Consider the following 14099-nt stretch of genomic DNA (forward strand, 5'->3'; position numbering starts at 1 on the left):
TCTGATCCCCATTTCTTCATCTGTAAAATTGGGTTTATGATAGTACCCACCTGATAAGGTGGTAAGGCTGAAATGAGATAATGCACATAAAGTTCTTAGAATCCTGCTGGGCACATTGTAGGTGCTCAATAAATGCTGGCCATTATTGTGAGCCCTCAAAGCACTTTTATCTATGTGACATCATTTCATCCTTTCTACCACCGTATGAGATGGCTGTTATTAAATTCATTTATAGATGAGGAAACAGAGCCTTAAAACTGATCATGCTCTAGGTCCCTCTGTAAACAGCCTGCTGACGAACTGAATTCAGGTTTTTCAACTTAAAATTCCAAGGGCTTTCTGATAGCCCACTTACTGATAGCCCACTTACTGATAGCCCATTCTTGAGTTCTAATTTGTTTCAGCCCTCTTTCCAAAATATCCCTGAAGAGTCTAATTTAAAGCCAATTTTGGATTATTCATGCTTAGAAAGAATGGAAGGGAGGAAGAAAAAAGGGAGGGTATTGGATAATTAAATAATTTCTCTGACTTAGGAATTTTTTTTTCATCTGACACAACCCTAGCAGATAAACCTTCCTTAGACAGGTAGTAAAAAATAAGCGTTAGAGAAGTCTTCCTGGAGGAAATGGAAGGAGGTGGCAGTTCAGGAGCATGCAGTGTAACAGCATGGAGTGGGGAGCTGACCTTCTTCAGAGACCCACATACAAATGAGGACTCTTGATCAGAAGGTCTAGATTGCTCAGGCTATGCAGATCCCAGATTTGAAAATTCATTCCTTACCTCTGTAGTGTCTCCAGTGAGTGTTATAGGGGGATCCACCTGTGCTGTTGGTGAATCACCGTCTCTGCCCTTAGTCCCACAGGAGCTCAGACCAGCCTGCCTCACCCAAGTCGGGGATCAGGGCTGCCCAGTTCTCAATTCCTTCTAACTGGAAGTTCCCTAGTCCTCTCAGGTGGGAGAAGGCCTGGGAGGCCAGGGTGAGAGGTCAGGTGAGCAGACCCGCATCTGTGGTGTGAGGGAAGCACCTGCAGCAGCAGCTGCCACCTCTGCCCAATCCCCTGTGCTCAACCCTCCAACCTCCTGGAATGAGCTCAAGTTCCTGCCCTCACCCCAGCTGTCCTGAGCTCGCTAATCCCAATGGGATGTGAGCTGAGGAATCTGGAACTGTGATTTGGGGCTACTGGGTGACAAAAAGAAAGCTACAAGGGACAGGTAAATTCCCTGCTGCCTCATCCATCCTTTCCCTTGTGGAGGCTTAATCAGGATCCAAGCCTAAGACTATAGCATTCACAGAATAACATAGCCGGGAAGAAGTGGGGAGGGGTTTTGCTTCCTGGATTTGGATGGGAAGGCATGTATATATACACCAGGACAAATAGACACTTCAGTGTGTATCTTTCCTTATGCAGTAGTCACTCAGCACTGAGCTGGGACCTTTACATATGTCTCAGGAATATATTTGTCTGTAAGTAACAGAGATCCAGACTAACAATGATGAAAAGAAACAGGGTTTATTTCATTCGCATTACAAGAAGCAGGCTGGTGCTGGTTTGCCTGGTCAGTGATGCATAAGGAACCCAGGCTCTTTCTAGCCTTTTGCTCTTATATCCTTAGTATACTGGCTTTCATCCTTCTTGCCTACAGGTCTCTAGAGGAACTCCATGGATCTCATCCACAGGGGAAAGGAAGACGGTGTCTTTCCCTTTATCAAGAAAGCAAAATATTTGCCACAACCTTCCTCCCCTCTAGTCTTCTGCTTAGGTCTCATCATTGGCCAACACTGGATGACATGACCGTCCCTAGCTACAAGGGAGACTAGGAGAGCAGGGAACAGGATTTCTGTGATTGGCATAGAGCAGTGGTTCCCAGCCTTGCCTGGAACTCCTGGGCTCAAGCAATCCTCCAGCCTCAGCCTCCTGAGTAGCTGGGACTGTACTCATGCCACTGTGCCCAGTTTTGGCTCTACTCTCAGAGATTCTGACTCAGTTGATCTAGGTTGGGGCTTGGCATTGGTATTTATCAAGTGCTCAAAAACCTAGGTTTTTTGTTTTTTTGTTTTTTTTATGTAATTGCTTTTTACTACACTATGGTGCCAGCTCAAGTAGTCATCCTCAACCAGATCTCCCCTAGGCTCTGGGCACACCACCTGACTGTGCTGACTGGCTTCCTCAGCTTATCCTGTGGCCCCTGCTCCCTGTGGGATGGATTATTTAGGTGATTAATTAGTTAGTTTGCAGGTCATTCATTAATGAATTTGCAGTTAGTAGCTAGTTAGGCAATCAGTTGGCTAACTGATAGCATGGTTAATTGGCCTTTCCTCCTGTTTATGTGTCCGGCACATAGTAAGCACTTGATATGTATTTCTTTGGATGAATGAATCCATAAAATAGAGACAAAATGGAGTTAATATAGCATCAAATGAGACAGGCTGTGACATCACTTTGTAAATGGTAAAACACTGTACAGATAAAAATCATAGAAATTTACATGAGAAACTACTTTAAAATTTAGGGCCAGGACAAAGTTTGCTTTTCCACTGTTCACCAGAGTTACTGTTTCTACATTTTTGAAATGGAGAACCACTATTTTGCCCTGCTGCAGATTTTAACAACTTTGTCAGCACTTAGCAATAGCATATATGCTTTCTCCTTTTTCCTTGATCCTAATTTGTATTTTTATTAGCTAATTTTGGTTATAAACCACCACAGCCATTCTGGAAAAGCGAGGCAGGGGGAGTAAGATAAATTTTAAAAATACTTGGGAACTAACCTTGATCAACCACCTACCACATGCCAGGCATTTACCTGCATTAACTTAGGTAATCCTTACAATAAGCTAATAGATTGGTGTGATTATCCCATTTTATGTGAGTGTTAAGGGACTTGCCCAAGGTCACACAGTTGCGAAACGGTGAGCCAAAGGTCAGAGCCAGGTTTCAAAGCCAGAGACTGACACCAAACCTGAGCATCTTTTCCCTAAGTCAACCCAAATCAGAATGATAGATACTTGGTTATAGTCAATTATTTACTTAGCTGGTTGTGGAGGGTTTTTGTACTTTGAACTCCTCAAAGCAGTTGTGGAGGGAAAAAAAAAAATTGATCTTTTTCTTTTTTCTACAGGCTCTTAGCAAATACTATACTTCATCAGTTATAGGCTACTCTTATTTTATATACCACTAAGAAGAAAAAACAGTGCTAATTAAACTATGACACTGCTAATTAAACCATTGACTATAAGATGCATCCTGATTGCAGAAATGTCAAAATGTGAGAAATGTGTGTCTTAGAATCAGTGAGATGAGGTATTCCAGTGTAGTAATGCGGAATGCGTGTGTATAATCTCTCTCTCACTCGCTTGCTGGCTGGTTTGCCCCTTCCTTTTCATTGTCAAAGCCTTGCCTGTCCCTTCCATATCTCACTTTTCCACATCATCCTGGGCCAGTTCATATTGATTTAGACCGTCTCCCATGAGTCTCTAGAAAGGCTTGCACTTATAGGAAGGCTCCAGTCTAGTTTTTTAAAAGAGCTACGCTATATAGTCTCATTATGAACTTCCTCCAATGACTGTCAACAAATTCTTTCCAGAGTCTGGCCTAACTCTAGTCTTCCCATAGTACCTGGTGATTCACTGGCCCTTCCTGCTCACCATTCCACAGGGTAGTTGGTTGGTTGGTCTGTATCCTATTTATTTGCAAGGGATTTCCCTACAGGCTACTGGAGAGGGCATGGGAGGGAGCTTGGGAGCAGAAGCTGAGGCATGTCATCCAGGTCTCCCTAATACAGGAAACATGACTCCCCAGGCATCTCCTGAAACAGTGGGGGCTTCCCTTTCTCCACTCCAGGAGAAGGCAGGATTGGGGGAGGATTAAGCTTCTCCACCCCTCTTAGATCTTACTTCCCCTCCTTGGTTTGGGACTCCATGAGAGGAGTCATGAAGGGAAGATGGGGCCATGGGACCTGGTGCTGCTGGGGGTGATAGGGATTTTTGAGCTGGGTTGCAGGCTCTTGAGAGCAGCAGCAGCTGGCTTTTCCAAGTTGGTGTTTTGCTTTCTCCTTTGAGTTGGGGGCTGGGAGGGGGTGGTGGTGAGGGAGACATTGATGCTGGCTTTCCATTTCCTAGCATTAGAAAAGGGACAGACCCATCGAGGAAAGGAGTTTTCCTGTCCTGTTGTCTTCAATCTGATTTTGAGGTCAGAATCTGGAAAGGAACAAAGGCTGATTGGAGAGGTTGGGGGCACCATTGGAGGGAGGGATGCAGCCCTTGCTAAGAACTGAGGGGCTAATCTGGGAGTCCTTATTGACAGAGGATTCTGGGACCTTTGAGGATGGGTGGGCAAACCTATCCTTGCCCCAAGATTCTGGGTGTGTGACAGGCTGGGGCATAGACTGAAGTCCACATGCCTGTAGAGCTGCAGGGTCCTGTGGGGAGGTGCAGACAGACATAAGAGACACAGAGGTAAGTGGAGACAGAGGGAGTCAGAGACTAGGCAGGCAGGTCTAGGCGGCAGAGGGCCTCCCTTTCCGAGGCACGGAGGCTGAGGCCCGGCTAGCTAGGAGCGGGATGCTCCCCAGTCTCCCCTTCCTAGCCTGGGGCTGACATTGGGCTTCCTCTTCAGCACTTCAGGATCTCAAGGAGCTGCCGGCGGCAGATCCTGGCCCTAGGCCGCAGTTTCTGCAAGAGGCTCTGCCAAGCCTGGCACCTTCGAGCTCTGCCTGGGCTCCATCAAGGCGTGAGCTGAGACCAGGCCCAGCACCTCCCGGCCGCCGCCGCCACTCCATGCCCAGCCACTGGGCTTCCTCCCTGCCCGTGCAGGGCCTGCCTTTACCCGTGACCTCCGCAGCCGTCTCCGAGGCGGGCCTGGCCGTGGCCAGCACCCGCTGCGCCTTGGGCCAGGACGAGGAAGGGCGGGTGAGCAGAGGGTCGGTGCCCAGACAAGGCCGTGTCCGGGTCTCCTGGACCGTCCCGGAGCCTGTAGGTGTGAGGACGTGTGGTGGGCATGGTCGCTAAACGGAGTGTGGGCCGGTGAGACGCGTGTGTGCCTGCGACCCCGGAAAATGGGCTCACAAATAAATATGTGCACGGCTGGGAGTAGGTCTCAGAGGGGGGTGTGTGTGCAGGTGGGGAGCCAGCGGCCTGGGGATCGGTGGAGGCCATTGCCTGAAAGTGGGCCCCGGTAGGAGCCAACCCCGGCCGTGGAGCGCCGCAGGCTGCGGGCACCGCGGGGCCGAGCAAACCGTCCTCGTTGGCAAGCCTGGGCTGAGAGCTGTGCGGCGCGGCCCAGCCGCTCGTCCTCTCTTCCCGCCTCTCTAATCTAAACCATGCGGGGCTCCTAGCCCCTACCCGGCCGGCGGGTCCCGAGGGCCGCGAGGAGGACACTGGGCCACGCGGTGGAGGAGCAGGCGGCTCACTTGGGGCTCAGCGTCCTGGGGGCCGCGGAGCCTGGGGACCCTGGAGCCTCCCTCCCTGGGGGGCAGCGGGCGCGGACTGATTGACAGCAGCGACGTCAGCGGGTGGGGGGGGGGCCCTGGAGGGAGGGAAGGAGGGAGGAGGAGGGAGCTGAGGCCCCAAAGTGCAGCCTTGGAGATCAAGGGACCGCTCCAGAGCCGGGATGTGTCCGGCCCCGAGGGCACGGCGGGCAGCGGGACCCTGACCCAGCGGCTCGGAGTCGGAGCCCCGGCGGTCCCACGCCCGTGCTCCTCAGACCCGAGCCTGCGGTGGAACTTGGGCAGCTGGCGCCTCCGCATGCGGCAGCGCAGTTAGGGTGAGTGTCGGTTCCAGCGGGATGGGGATGTGCCGGGCAGGGGCCAAGGGGGCCCATGATTAGGCTGCAGGGTCGAGGAAGATGAGCTGGAAAGAGATGAATAAAGCAACCGGGGTAAGAACCTCGGGGGCGGGCAAGCTTGCAAGGAAGGTGGCTCTGCTGCGTGTAAGTGCCGCAGGTCGGGCGGCTGCCTCGGCCGACAACCAGGGGTTGGGGCTCGAGCCCTCCTCTCAGAGTAACGCGATGCATTGGGTCCAGGAAACCAAGAACATAGAAACGACAGCACTAGCACCAAAGAAACAAGGTTAAGTCGTGACAGGCAAAGCGGTGGCCTTGAAATTGGTGTTTGTAGGACGTGAAAGGCCCAGGAAGAGGGCCTGGGTACTGGTGGCGAAAATCGATGTAGAAATGTGAGTGATCACAATACCGGACTTCAGAGTCTTTGATGCAACAGACTTGTTAAAATTAAAGGAAGGAACATTATATGTAAATAATGATCGAAGATAAAAAATTATCAGAACATGAGCAATTATCAAAGAAACAGGGCTGAGCAGCATAACTGATATAACACTTGGACTTAAAATAATAGTCACTTTTAGAATCAAGTGAAAATAGTAATCGTAATTTTAAAAGGATTGAAAACAAAATGACTGCAAATATAGAACAATGTAAGAACTATTGTATTAAAACCAACAGCAATAGTTTAACATATAGTGTAACAGATTACTAAGCTGTAGGAAACTGTAGGAAAAAAAGTAAACGATGAAAATTATTATTAAGGGAAATACTATTAGTAGTAGTGACAGAATACTATCATAGAATGTATTATTGATACTATACTGAACTATTAAAACAAATATTAACTAAAATTTTAAGAGCAATAGTAATATAAATAAGGACACAGTAACAAGAATTGCTGGAGTAATAAGACAATTTATGACCAAGGTATTAATAGTCACAACATTATAAATAATGGTTGAGTAATAAGAAGTATTGTACCAATGTGATGAAAAATAATCAGAGTATTAAGAGCTACAGCAATATTAGAAAGTATGACAAACTAACAAGAAGTAATGAAGTGATGAAAAATAACTAGCAAATTAAGATCTGTAACATTACAAATAATGACAAAGTAACAAGATATTGTTGCAATGTGATGAAGAATAATACCTGGAGTATTATAAACAATTCTAACAAAACAAATTATGGTAAGATAACAAGAAGTATAATGTGAGAAATTAACATGAATTTGGAGAACAATTATATTAAGTTATGGTAAACAACAAGGTATTAACAGTGTGACGAAGTATAAACAGAATGAAGGGCTAGCAAAAACCATTTTAGAGATACGGAGCAAAAATTAAAAATAACGATAGATTAACAGGACCTATTGGAACATTATATATAATTACCTAGATATTGGTAATAGGAGGCCCTGGACTGATGGAGGAGCGACAGGAAAGCAACATATTTAATAATGATTATGTAACGAATCAAGCCAGTACTTTAACCATCTAGTATTAAAGGTAAAAAGTAGTAATAAATCATGTGATCGGATAAATATTCTTAATGTTACTGAACTGACCAGAATACTATTCTGATAGTAGAAATAATTAAAATATTAAAAATAGTACGAAATATTAACAATTCCCCCAATGCAAGAGAAATATCACCAGTAACCTAAAAGGGAAAAGAAAAATGCTGCCCTCCTTGGAAAACGAGGCAGCTGAAAGCTATGAACTCAATCGCAACGGGCGAGGAGCGGCGTGCGGCGCCCGCGGAGGAGTCGACGTGAAGGACGGAGGAGCGCGGGCTGCGGGCCCCGGCAGAGTGCGGGATCCGGCCCTGCAGGCGTCCGAGTGAGCCCGGGACCGCGGGAACGGCCACTCCGGGCCAGCCAGGCGGGAAAAAAGGAAATTGGTGAGGAGGTTCGGAGAGGGTAAGCTGTCGCGAGGTCAGGATGTGGCTGCGTGGCCGAGAGAAAAGGAAGAGGGAAACCCCGAAGAGGGGAAGGAGAGCACCGCGCAGGCCCGGTCGCCAGTCTGAGCTGCGGGACCGGCGTCAGTGGACACGAGCCACACGGACGAGCTCCGCACGGAACAGGACTACGAGGGAGGAGCGCGAGCCAGAGGGTTCCGTTGCACCGCTGTGGGTGTGACGAGTGCCCAGAAGAGGACCCAGTGGTCAGGCGGGCAACGCGCGAGACCGCCCCTCCTTCTGGCCCCACGGCCCCCACACCTGGGACCGGCCGCTCGCCGCTCGCCGGTACCCAACCTGGCTGGGCCCCAGAGACAGTCGGCCCCAGAGCCTTGGCCCCAGCGAGCAACTACCCTAGTTAGGCAGCGTTCCTTGTTTGGGGGCTCCTGGGTTTCCGAGGTTCGGCCGAACCGCACGTGGCCTGAAGAGGGTGCTGGCGCTGGCCATGCCCTGCGAGCCTTGCTTCCTGCAGGCTGTGGCCCAAGACCGCTGGGCTGTCAGCCTTATCTTTATAGGTTTTTCCCAACCCAGACTGGCCCTGGCCCCTTTTTATCTCCTCGGTTGCACTTGGCTTGTTTACTTTGTGAGACCCTGGGAGCCCAAGTCTAAACCCGGCGTGAGGAGGCCAGTGAATGGGGTAGGCGAGGGGCCTGAGCCTTGGGATGCTCAGGGAGATCCAGGAAGAACAGAAAGAAGGTAGTAGGAGAAAGGTGGAACATTCAGCCACAAGAGAGGCAGTCAAACAGACAGAAAGCTCAACCAGAACTTGCCCAGATCCAGAAGAATGGGGAAGAGCGGGGAGGTGGAAAGGGGAAGCAGAGATAGTGCTGGGTTGTACCCCTGAGGGACGCTGGACAGGCTGAGGGAGGCTCCTTGCAGGCTGGGCTCTCATCCTGCTACCCCAGGACCAGCTGTGTGCCTGCAGGGAGCAGACACAGGGGTAGACCAGTGAATAGGCCCAGACCCTTGGGGGAATGTAGCTGTGCCCTGAGGCAGGGCTAGGCTCTTCCTCTGAACTGGACCCACCCTACTGGCCTGGTTGTCAGCTGAGAAGGGTATGGGTCCTTTGGCCCAACACAGAGCCCTTTGGAGCTAACGTGTGAGTGGAGGAGCCAGCGGGTGTGAATGTGCGGGCAGGGCTGGGGAGGCTCCTGGCCAAGTTCAGGGGCTGGATGGGAGTGGCGGTAGCAGGCTGCTCGGGGTGCTGTGTCTGGGTGTGAGGATATTTGTGCCAGCGTGGGAAGAGGGTATCTGTGGAGTGGGAATGTGTCAGAGTGAAAGCCTTTGGTTCAGGAAGTCTTTACCTGAGTGCCGTCTGAGCTGGGTGGGTGAGGGCAGATGGGTGAGTAAGCGGCCTCAAGGGCCGCCGAGCACTAGGTCCTCACTGCAAACAGGTGTGGAGTTTCAGGAGCTTGGGCCCTGCCCTCCTGGCCTGGCTCTGCTCTCCTGCATGCCCAGGAAGTGTCTTGGCTGCCCTGGACCAAGAGTAAGGTCTGGACCCCAGTTATTCCGCGACAGCCAAGAAGACCCAGGCCTCAGGCTCCATTGGAACCCAGCAGGAGGGAGGGACTCGGGGTGCAGCTGGGGGCAACGCTGAGAGGGCGGTCCTTCCCCCAGACCTACTCATCCCCACAGCCCCACACGGGGGCAGGCAGACATTGAACGAACGCAGACCCTCCCAGGTCCAGAGCCCGGAGGGTGGGGGCGAGGGTGCTGCCCTCCTCGCAGGCTCCCTCCCCCAGCTCGGGAGGGGGCGGGGTCCACGTGCACTGGGGAGGCCGCCACCCTGCACGAAGACCCGGCTGGGCTGGAGAGGGCCTTGGGGCCTTTGGCGAGACTGGACCTGGGCGAGTGACTCCTTGTGTGTTGTGCCCGCAGGAGATGCTGCAGGATAAGGGCCTGTCGGAGAGCGAGGAGGCCTTCCGGGGCCCGGGCCCAGCGCTCAGCGAGGCCAGCGCGGCCAACGCCCCCGAGCCCGCGCTGGCCGCTCCGGGCCTCAGCGGAGCCGCGCTCGGCAGCCCCTCGGGCCCGGGCGCCGACGTCGCCGCTGCAGCTGAGCAGGTAGGGCTGCGCCAGCCGTCGGATAAAGGTTGGGCGTCGGTCGTCTGTCTGCAGGGCCGCCGGTGTCCGTCATTCCATCCAATTGTGGGCAGGACTAGCTTTCAGGGGGACCTGGCAGCGTCTGGGACTGTCTGCCTGTTGTCCTCTGGGCAGGGCTCACTCTCTCTGCCTTTCAGGCCCTTCTTCACTTTGAGCCCTCAGGGCTACTCTGGAACCAGCCGGCCTGAGAGACTCCTGGGGCAGCACAGTGAGCCCAGGCCAAGCGTACAGCTCCCACGACTCCGAGAACGAGAACGGGGTGCAGGGTGGGATGGCGAAAGCCTGGGACCAGGCGGGAAGAGCCAACCAGGCTGGGGTGCGCAGGGGAGCCGCTGCAGGGGCTCCAAAGCCGTGGGGACGTCGCCAACAGGCTTCACTGTGATAACCAGAGAGGATCACAATGAACGGAATCTGGCCTGTGTCGATCTGTGTGCTCTGTCTGCGGTGCGAGTCTGGCCGAGGGTGTGTGCGCGCCTCTCCCTGTGTCTGTGTGTCTGTCTGCAAGCCTATGGCTGGCTACAGACGTGTTTATGTGTGTGCAGGAGTATTGTCTACCCTGGGCCAGTTAACATATGTGTCTTCTGCAGGCCCATCTATAGGTGCAGCCCCGAAGGAGGAGTTTTAGCCGCTGATTAATTTTTTTAAAAATTCAATAGTTTGCAATAATTTTGTGAAACAAAATCTTGAGTCATGGGCTCCCAGGCTGGCTGTGTTTGCGCAGTTCTTCAGGTCTGCGTTCTTTCCTCAGGCTCCACATGGGAGCCGTGAGCCAGGCACACATGAGTCCCCCTCCCTTCTATCCCCAGACCATCGAGAACATCAAGGTGGGGCTGCATGAAAAGGAGCTCTGGAAGAAGTTCCATGAGGCGGGCACCGAGATGATCATCACTAAGGCGGGCAGGTCAGCACTGGAGATTTCCTTCTGGGGATGGCGGGTGGGAGCAATGAGCATCTCCAGGGGGCTCCCTTAGAAGTCCTCTAGGTCCCAGCCTGGGGCCTGTGGGAGTCCCCTCTGCCACTTGGGCCTCAGGGCCATATCTCACTGCTGCCTGGGACTGGGACCGGAAGCCTGCTTAGGGCTACCCCAGCAAGGGCGCCGAGAGGGAAGGATTGGGGGGAGGGGCCGTGCTATGCAAATGAAATGCAAAGAAGGATCACGTTGCTCAAAGTCCCAACTCCAGCACTTTTGACCCCCTGGGGGGCTGCTTTGTCCTCCTCCCATTGGGGACCAGTGGGGTTTCTCTCCGGATTGCTTCAGTTGAGGAGCCAGAAAAGTCCCTCAGCAGATGGGGAAAGGGAAGGGGACCATACTATTCAATTTCCATAACTTTTAAGGAGTAGCTCAAACCGCAGATCTCTCACCCCAGGGGTACTGCTTCTCTGTTTCCAGCCTGGTCTTTGGCACAGGAAGGCACCACCGTTGGGCTCTGTGTATGTCTTGTTCGGGGAGCAGCTCTGGGGTGGCTGCCAGAGAGAGATGATTTATAAAGTGGAAACATCTTTAAAATGCGCTGGTGTCTGTGGGAGAGAACAGGGAGGAGAGGATGAGAGGAGGAAGACACAGCCGGGGGATGACTGAGAGATTCGCTGGGGCAGCATGTCTGGGGTGGGGCAGGAATGGCAAAGAGCAGTTATCAGGTGAAGGGGGATTGCTGTAGACAGAGACACTGGAAAGTTCAGGTTTAGGAACCTTCTCCCCACCTACTCTGCCTCCTCTACACACACGCACACCTGATTTTGGTCCCCAGGGACAAGTTAGGTCTGAAAATGTCCCTTTGCATGGCTGTGACCCGTAATTGGAATTTCGGAGGAAGAAGATGGTGAAGCATCAAGGGCCAGGGATTTGGAGTCAGACCGGGGTGGGGGTGGGGAGGGTCCAGTTCTAACTCAGCTGCTTCCATCTGTGTAACCCTCAGACCAGGTACTTAAGGGTCTCTGCCCCCTCCTCACTCCATGTATAAAAGAACAGGTCTGCTTCGTGCCGTTGTATGTAAAGCACCTAGCATAGCTCCTGGCACATGTAAGCACATAAGAAATGCTAGCTGATAATATTAATAATAATTACAGAAACGTTTAGCATCCACTCAGCGTTTTCTTCTACTCCTTAGAGAACTCAGTTCTACTTACCAAACAGCTTAGGGAATGACAGGCTATTCAAAGGAAACAAAAAGCTGGGGGTTTGCTATGTGTAGTGTAGGGGTGCTGTGGTCCTCCCGTGTCGGCTCACTGGCAAGCCTTGTAAAGCTTTTGTTATTTTTTTGAGGGTGAGGTCTGGGCACTTAGCCACTCTCATGTCTTAGTTGGGCAGGTCTCTCGTCAGTACCTAGGGCCTTTATCAGGGGGAAGAAGCAGGTTGATTTTAGAGCCTGAGTTCAGTGCATTTGGGGGATGGAGATGGGGAAGGAGGATGCATTGGGGGGTTGGCAGAGGATGTGGCAGGGGAGTGGTCACTGAGGACAGTGGGGGCCAGGTGTCATAAGCTCTGCCTCTTCCTAGCTGAGTGCACTTGGGCAAGTCACTAAACCTCCCTGTAGCTCAGTAGTGTCAGGTAAATGGTGACTATAGACCTGCCTGCTGGCCTTGCTTATCCAGTTACTTTGAGACTCAAGCCAGGGCATCGTGTGACTGGGTGGGGCTTGGTAAATTGTCAAGTGGATTACAAGTGTGAAAGGGGCGTTTATTTCTTGTGCCTGCTGGGGTGGAGAGAAGGAAAGAAGAAAAAGATCTAGAACTTCCATTTTTTAGGCAGCAAAAATAACCTTGTCTGTTGAAAATAAATGGCCAGTATGTTCTCTGGGCGTGCCTGGCCTCTGCCATTTTAAACAAAAGGCATTTTGTGGTTATCCTTAGTGGGGTTTCCTGCCTCCGCGCGGGTACTCCATCCTCCTCCTCCCCAACACATACACACACTCTTCAAGAGGTGACCAGCTTCAGGCAGGTGTTTGTGCCTGATTCCAGTAGAAGCTTAGGGAATGGGCCTTAGAGAATGATAATAATTTTAAAATGGCTGTGATGATGTTGGCCAGTTATGGGTTCATGATAGCCTTTCATTTCTCTGGCAGAAAGTTATACTTGCACCAGATCTAGTCCTTAAGAAAGTCACTTGCCTCATCTTCCCCAAACCCGTAAGCCCCCAGTTCTCACAGACCCCATTTCCTCCTGAGTAGCTGCCCACCGTCTTCGGAGACCACTTTTATTGTTCGGATCACTGTGTCTCCCTCCCTTCCCTCATCACTTCCCTCACAAGGGTGGCCTCTGGATGCAGTTTACTTTGCTTGGGCTTGTGGCCCTTCAACATCCTGTCCTGTGACTCTCCCTGCTCCCCAAACTGTGTGTGTCTCTACTGGAACCCTGCCTGGGACACTTCCATTTCTCAACAGTCTGGACCTTTTTTTTGAACCTTGGTTGAATCGTGGATTCCTAGACTGCTAGAGCTGGAAAACTGAGAGAACATACACCAAACCCCAGAGAAGGGAAGTTAGGCAACTGCCAGGTCTACACAAGCCAAGCAGATGATGCACCCTATTCCCAAAACAAAACCCCAACTTTGAGAAATTCCTTTGATTGCTTTTTTTTTTTTTTTTTTTTTAATAGGGCCCTGTTCAGTGTGGGTTGTTGCTCTGTCCTGGTGGTCCTGGCGGTCCTGGCTGGTTAGGGACATGATAACTGTCATCTGTTTGGGCAGGAGTGGGCCCTGGAGAAGAAGGGTAGCCAGTGTGTTCTCAAGCCAGTTTGAGGTTTGAGTACTTGGGTCACACTTCTGCCTTGGTTCTTTGTGTCCTTGAAAGTCTGTAGGTAAAGGAGAAAAGAATTCCCTTCATTGGATAGTGACTTTGAATTGGCAAACAGTTTGATCTGGTGAGCAACATGCTAACCACAGCGAGTGAGACACCAATTTCTGAATGCTCAGGAATCCCTGCTGTCGGGTATAAATTGGGGGCCAAACCCCTCCCCAGCCAGTCTCTGTCCCTTCAGGCCCCTGCAGCCAGAGGGTTCATGCTGATAACTGCGGAGAGCAGACCCCTCTCTTGGCCTCCTCAAGTCCCTTGATACATGTGAGAAACTGCATTCTCTCCCAAACATAGATAAAAGTGAGCTCCACAAAAATTTAAATATAAACCTCCTAAAAACGAAAATTTCCTAACTGTCTAACTGCCCTACTCCTAGGTCATGGTTTTGCCACCAGATAAATCTCCACTATCAGACTTCATAGCCTGTTGAGTTCAATGTTGCTTGTGTTAGTGACAGTGAATTTGCGTTT

General features: G+C 51.3%; 1 protein-coding gene across 2 annotated transcripts in view; it reads left to right on the top strand.

Moving 5' to 3' along the window:
• The first annotated feature begins 5599 nt into the window (after positions 1–5599).
• TBX4 (T-box transcription factor 4) overlaps positions 5600–14099 on the top strand; it is a 30709-nt gene continuing 22209 nt past the window's right edge. Inside the window, exons 1-3 of one of the 2 annotated variants that reach the window (XM_069481080.1) lie at positions 5600–5761; positions 9617–9799; positions 10645–10739. In XM_069481080.1, the coding sequence (XP_069337181.1) occupies positions 9620–9799; positions 10645–10739 (275 nt within the window). In that variant the 5' untranslated portion in view covers positions 5600–5761; positions 9617–9619. Of the gene's footprint in view, positions 5762–9616; positions 9800–10644; positions 10740–14099 lie in introns of those variants that run through there. The other variant, XM_069481081.1, reaches the window with a different exon arrangement.

Source organism: Eulemur rufifrons, chromosome 9 (assembly GCF_041146395.1).
Source record: "Eulemur rufifrons isolate Redbay chromosome 9, OSU_ERuf_1, whole genome shotgun sequence".
NCBI classification, from domain to species: Eukaryota; Metazoa; Chordata; class Mammalia; order Primates; family Lemuridae; genus Eulemur; species Eulemur rufifrons.